The sequence below is a fragment of the Malania oleifera genome, chromosome 5, assembly GCF_029873635.1.
Source record: "Malania oleifera isolate guangnan ecotype guangnan chromosome 5, ASM2987363v1, whole genome shotgun sequence".
Taxonomy (NCBI): domain Eukaryota; kingdom Viridiplantae; phylum Streptophyta; class Magnoliopsida; order Santalales; family Ximeniaceae; genus Malania; species Malania oleifera.
In genome coordinates, this window is record NC_080421.1 from 9,497,831 (window position 1) to 9,504,655 (window position 6,825).

Here is a 6,825-nt window from a genome sequence, read left to right on the forward strand (position 1 = left end):
ACTTGATTTGGTCACTCTTTAAATTTTCATTCTGTTCCTTACTGTATTCCATTTTGCAAATCAAAAATCTCCCAACATGGTATTTTAGTAAAAATTGTAAATAATAAAAAATAAAAGTAACATTGGAGCAAAACTACAATAGCATAGAGATTGAAGGAGAATTGCAATCCATATCCAAAGAAAAGTTCATGAAGTTCAGAAAAACAAACACAAACACATAATAAAAATTGAAAATTGAAAAAAAAAAAATCACAAAAACAAATTCTTTAAATCTCAGTTCAAAGAAACATACCTTGAAGGCTAGAAGGCTTTCGACAGTTGATCTCCTTAGTGAAGGCGACGGGGACGGATCTGGAGCATCAACAGCGGCGACGAAGAGAGATGGAGAGACTGAGAGTGAGAGAGACCGAAGAGAGAGAGAGAGAGAGAGAGAGAGAGAGAGAGAGAGAGAGAGAGAGAGACTGGAGACATTGAGAGATGGAGAGATTGAGAGATGGAGGGAAATGAGAAGACTTGGAGGGAAAGGAATTGGGGAATCTGCGAGTTGTTTTTCAGTGTCAGATTATTATTGACGAATCTTCAAATTCGTCACTAATAGTATTTAATAAATTTTTTTTATTTAAAATGAAAGAATTATTTGTGACAGTTCTTAAATTAATTTTTTTATTTATTTTTAAATAAAAGAGTATTAGTGATGGTTGTTAAATCCGTCACTAATAAATGGATAAGTGACGAATGTTCATATCCGTCATTAATACTATGAAATAAATTTTTTTAAATAAAAGAAGTATTAGTAACGGTTTGCAGATTCGTCACTAATAATTTGCTAATAGTCACAAATGTTCACATCTGTCACTAATACTATGAAATAAATTTTTTTTAATTTTTTTAAATAAAAGAAGTATTAGTGACTATTCGAATATCTATCACTAATAATTGACCAATAGTGACGAATGAGAAAATTCGTCACTAATATTGCAAAATAAATTTTTTTCATTTTTTTTAAATAAAAGAAGTATTAATGATGGTTCCCTAATTCGTCCCTAATAAAGGGCTAATAGTGACAAATCTACCAATTCGTCACTAATATTATGAAATAATTTTTTTCAATTTTTTTAAATAAAAAAAGTGTTAGTGATAGTTCTCAAATCCGTCACTAATAAGGGGCTAATAGTGACTTTCAAATTCGTCACTAATATAGTGAAATAATTTTTTTTAAATAATAATAGTGACAGTTATTTAATCGTCACTAATAAAAATTTTTTAGTGATAGATATAATTCGTTACTAATACCACACAAATCATCGTTAATATTTTCCCAAGATAATTTATGAGCGAAAAATATTTTTTCATAATATTTTTCAATTTTTAGTGACAAAACTATTGGTGACGGTTTCAAATCCGTCACTAATACCCACTTTTAGTGACAAAATTAAATCCGTAACTAAAAACTAGTTTTTTTGTAGTGGAACCCTGGATTTGTCGACGAACTCCTGTTGATACTCCTTAATATAATTCATTTTCCTTCTTTTCTTTTCCTTTACTCATTTTCTTAATTAATTTCAAAATTTAAATTTTCTAGGTCTCTACAGTACTCTTATAAACAAGCTATATGATTTGGAGCTAATCATTCTTATTTCAATTTTAAGATTTGGGCATTAACAGTTTGGAAACAGCATTTTTATACCTTGTGACTTTTAGTTTTAAGCATTATCTTTGAAGATGACAAAATTTGAGTGGCTCAAGTGGCCTGTGGGGAATGAAGCTCACCCTCTTACGGGATCTGTTTTTCCATTGATGGTCAGCCACTATTGCCATAATACTTATTTTTACTTTAAATTGAAATTGGATCAAGTGGAAAATATGATTGAGCATGTTTTCTTTGGCTATTGAATTTTCATCAACTGAATCTGATAAAAAGACAACTAACAAAAAGGAAAAATCAACGGCTGCGGCTGAATCTATCCTGACCGAGTAAGGGGAGCAGCAGTATACGAAGAAGACGAAATTGGAGCAGAGGGAGAAATCCACGACCCAAGGTAGAGATCTGGATTTTCTCCATATCCCCATTCGTCATCCTTCTTCTTCAATCCGATCTTCTTCTTGATTTTCGTTTTTTCCGTTTAGTCTTTCTTCTCTATGAGACGCAGATTAATTTCGGAGCAATCAAGCGCGAGTATCTATGGTCAGGTACAACTCTCCGTTAGTGCAGGTGACCCTGATAGGCCTTGTCTGCTTCTGCTGCCCCGGCATGTACAACGCCCTCTCCGGAATGGGAGGGGGCGGCCAGGCCGACCCCACCGCCGCCAACAACGCCAACACTGCCCTCTACACCACCTTCGCCGTCTTCGGCATCCTCGGCGGCGGCCTCTACAACCTGTTCGGTCCCCACCTTACCCTCTTCTTCGGCTGCTCTACCTACATCCTCTACGCCGGCTCCTTCCTCTACTACAACCACCACCGTCACCAGGCCTTCGCCGTCGTATCCGGCGGCGTCCTGGGCGTCGGCGCCGGCCTCCTCTGGGCTGCTCAGGGCGCCATCATGACCTCCTACCCGCCGCCCAACCGCAAGGGCACCTACATTTCTCTATTCTGGTGCATCTTCAACATGGGCGGCGTCGTCGGCGGCCTCATCCCCTTCGTCCTCAACTATCACCGCGCCGCCGCCGCCGCCTCCGTGAACGACGCCACCTACATCGCCTTCATGTGCTTCATGTCCGCCGGCACCCTCCTCTCTCTGGCTATCCTGCCTCCCAGGCTGGTCGTTCGCGACGACGGCACGCGGTGCACCACCGTCACCTACTCCAGCGGGTCCACTGAGGCCTTGGAGATTCTGAGGCTGTTCCTCAACTGGAAGATGTTGCTCATGATCCCTGCTTCCTGGGCAAGCAACTTCTTCTACACCTACCAGTTCAACAACGTTAACCGGCTACTGTTCAATTTGAGGACCAGGGGTTTGAACAACGTGTTCTACTGGGGGGCTCAGCTGCTGGGCTCAGTTGGGATCGGATACGCTCTGGATTTCAGTTTCAAGAGTAGGAGGATGAGGGGTCTTTTTGGGATCGCCATTGTTGGCGTGCTCGGCACTGCTATTTGGGGCGGAGGGCTTGCTAACCAGGTCAAACACTCTGCCGCTAATCCCACGGAGAAGCTGGATTTCAAGGACTCCGGCGCCCGTTTCGCCGGGCCTTTTGTGCTCTATTTTAGCTTTGGGCTGCTGGATGCCATGTTCCAGAGCACCATTTACTGGGTCATTGGGGCTTTGGCCGACAATTCAGAAACCCTCAGCAGGTAATACTAGTTATTTGAATTGAGATATTGTTTGCTTGGCGAAACCAAAGATCTCTCAAAATAGTTCTGTTCCATCATCAAAATCTCTGCTGGAGAGACATACGTTGTATTTTGATTGTGAACAATTTTGAATTTGCAGGTACAGTGGATTCTATAGAGGAGTGCAGAGTGCAGGAGCAGCGGTTGCGTGGCAAGTTGACAAACACAAGGTGCCATTACTGACCCAGCTTGTTGTGAATTGGTCACTTACTACACTGAGTTATCCACTGTTGGCACTTCTTGTCATGTTAGCTGTTAAGGATGAGAAAGAAACCGATGAAAGAGCTGCCTTCCCATCGGCCGACCAAGCTCCTGCAGATACCACAATTGGTGTGCCAAGCAAGTGAAACCGATCTCATATTTTTGAAGGGCCAAAGCTATCATCCTTCGCCAAAAATGGGTCTCAAAAATCAAATATGAGTTGAGGTTGGACAATTTTTAAAAATTCATGGGACTTCTATAAAATTTTAAAATATCAGAAGAAGAGGATTCTATGTTTTTGTCTAGCTTTGAGGAAGATGAGAGCTTTTGCCCTATTTTTAATTGGTTTGTAAAATAGAAGATGGGGAATGAAATAATATAAAGAATTAAATGAAAAACATGTGGGTTTCTTTCTATTATCTCGTTTGCTTTTCCCCCTCCATTTTATTGGTATTCACTTGTTGGCACCAAGATTTTTTGGGAAATGAATTTTCATTTCTGCCCCATATCATGGTACTATTATGATTTAAAAACAATATTTTAATAAAATCATTGCATTATAGATTTTTAAAAATTAGATATAGGGTGTTAATCACAATAATTAATCATGTAATTACATATAGGACTCAACACTGTTGGTTTAGAACATTTTTCGTACATTTCAAGCATTTTACTAAAATCAAAATATAGTGGAAATCCTTATTATTGGGTTTTTTTTTTTCCTTTTTAAAAATATAAATTTGAAATTATTTAATAAATTTATAATTTCATAAGCTAATTAATGTTTTGGAACTGATCAAATCAGAATAAAACAATTAGAATTAGGCTCACTCAACTAGAATGTGTATTATCCATATAGGGGATCGTCCAATTGAGAAGACCCATCGACCTGAGACGAAGAGAAAGGTCTATCCATGCACTTCATAGTTCGCTCCCATAAATTTAGTCATCCCTAACCCCTCATGTCAGTCCACAAACCTCTCATCGATTCTCATTTGTTCACGGCCAGAGGCTATCAAACCACTCGGCCATCTCTCCAAATTAATCGCCAAAAGAGAATTTCTATATTTCTTTTTATTCTCCTAAATAGAACATGGAAAATAAAATATTTAATATTTAAAATTTATAATATAAATTTATAATTTCATTTTTGTGATGAATAATGATATTTAAATTAAATTTTTGTAATCTTAATTGTAATTAAAAAATTCTTTTGTAACATCTCATATAAGTTGGTATCTAGTATCCTCTTATTAAGTTTTTTTTTTTTTTTAAATGGGAGCATAAATTTAAATATAATTATTATTTTGAGACTACCCTATAATAAAATGATTTTTTTTAAAACCACCTCATAAACTTGATATTTAATTTATCTAATATCTAATTATTGTTGAATTAAGTTTACCTATGTGCTAATATAGATTTATGTCATAGCTAGAAATCTAAGAGACTAATTGTCCTATCTTTACTTCATTGTACATGAGGTAGACATATTTTGCTATTGTTTGATGCTTCTGGTTGCATTCACTTCTCTTGTTCTACAAAGGGGCACTTCTCCGACCCAAGCACATGTAAACCAAAACCACCCACCAAGTAATAATATATAATAAAAAAGGCATAATCATTTGGATGAAAAAAAATGCGGGTTCTTCTAGATATTGTTTTTTTTTTTTTAAGATTTCTCCAAAGTGGAGTTATAGTTTTCAAATATGATATTATTTGAGATTAAAGGAGGATCGTCTCATTGGTAGGAAGGGGCACTAGTGCTCCTCCTTTTGGGGGGAGAAATTATTAGATACACCATATCTAATTTGATTAATATTTTTCCCCTGCTTGGAGAGATGTTGAAAAGAGGTATTGAGGGAACGGAAGGATTGTGGGAGGGGGGAGAGAAATTAGGGTGAGTTTAGGGTTTTTGTAACGCCCCGACCTTCTAAGTTGGTTTCGAGTGCTACTAATTCATTCATTTACCTGCTAATCGACATTCTAATATCACTTATGCAGCGAAAAATATAAATATAATCTTCCAACAATATAATACCAGAGTTTTCTACTTCTATCTATATACCAAACTCAACTTTTCATCCACTTATATTCACATATTTACATATCTCCAGCAATCAGTATTCACAACCATCCATCTCTCAAAAGACTTCAAAACATAAAGCATAAAACATAAAATATAAAATGTATATATCCCAAAATATCATTAACATTATACCCTTTCTTTCTATAACTCAAAAATGTTGTAATAACCTCGAGCTCTTTAAGTTCGATCTCGTGCAGGTCCTGAAAAAGATAAATTTGTATTCGGGTGAGACACATCTCAATAAGAGAAGAAACAATATACTAAATCAGCGTGTGACTAACATAAGATTATAATCAACATTTGCAAATTTTTAACATAACTTCTGAAATCATTTTCTTAACCTAATCAATCATATGCAATATATTTTACCCAAGAGAAAAACCTAAGGATATGAGTGATTACCCGCCCATACAAGTAGCACCCTTCTACTCTGATACTTTAGGCAGCCCGAAGGTCACAACTGAAGCATACCAGGGCACTCGCCTTACTCAGTAAGCCCTCAAGTGAAGAAGTAATCTCGTACTCACACAGTTCATCCAGAGGTTTTGCCAGCGAAGACTCCCGAAAATGGGAAAATCTACTCGCTCATACAAGTAGTTTTCCTCTGTCCTAGTACGTTATGCAGCCTACTGTTACACTTGATACTAACCAGGGCACTCGTCTTTCTTAGCAAATCCTTGGGCGTAGAGTTTGTCCCACTTAAACGTAATATATTCTACAAGCATAAATAATGATATTACTATAATACATTATTTTTTCTGTCATTATTCTGTAATTCTCATATGTTCATGTTCTCAACTTTGACATTTCATAACATTTCACTTTACGTGACTCTTTCCCATTTCACATAGTTCACATTTCACATTTCACATTTCATTTCCATTTCATTTTTATTTTCATTTCATTTCATAATATACCTAACATCTTTCAGTTGTTTTTGTGTTAGTCCCAACATCTTTCAGTTATTTTTGTGTTAGTCCTAGCATCTTTCAGATGTTTTTGTTCAACATCTTTCAACTATTTTTATTTCCATGGTTGCATTAACACTCACATGCAGCATATTTCATATATCGTTTTCATATTCAGTTCATTTCCTATATATCCTGCATCTCATACATATAACATAATTCCACATAGAATTCTATTTTATTCATGTCACATCATTTAGTAGTAAAATTTATATATATTTTTCCTATAAATAAGTC

At 36.4% G+C, this 6,825-nt stretch overlaps 1 protein-coding gene across 3 annotated transcripts; it reads left to right on the forward strand.

Moving 5' to 3' along the window:
• The first annotated feature begins 1,727 nt into the window (after positions 1 to 1,727).
• LOC131155507 (UNC93-like protein 1) lies at positions 1,728 to 3,945 on the forward strand. Of its 3 annotated transcripts, XM_058108702.1 has the most exons (4): positions 1,728 to 1,800; positions 1,937 to 2,039; positions 2,128 to 3,291; positions 3,431 to 3,945. In XM_058108702.1, exons 3-4 carry the CDS (start codon positions 2,183 to 2,185, stop codon positions 3,675 to 3,677), a joined length of 1,356 nt encoding a protein of 451 aa, XP_057964685.1. In that variant the 5' UTR covers positions 1,728 to 1,800; positions 1,937 to 2,039; positions 2,128 to 2,182; the 3' UTR covers positions 3,678 to 3,945. The 3 variants fall into 3 exon arrangements, with proteins under 3 accessions (XP_057964685.1, XP_057964686.1, XP_057964687.1); XM_058108703.1 differs by lacking the exon at positions 1,728 to 1,800 and having other exon boundaries at positions 1,804 to 2,039; positions 2,151 to 3,291; XM_058108704.1 differs by lacking the exon at positions 1,728 to 1,800 and having other exon boundaries at positions 2,023 to 3,291; positions 3,431 to 3,500; positions 3,583 to 3,945.
• Positions 3,946 to 6,825: the final 2,880 nt, after the last annotated feature.

Coding starts and splice junctions, on each gene's coding strand:
- LOC131155507 (XM_058108702.1), top strand. CDS start 2,183: ATGGTCAGGTACAACTCTCCGTTAGTGCAGGTGACCCTGATAGGCCTT. Junction 3,292..3,430: donor AATTCAGAAACCCTCAGCAG/GTAATACTAGTT, acceptor TTGAATTTGCAG/GTACAGTGGATTCTATAGAG.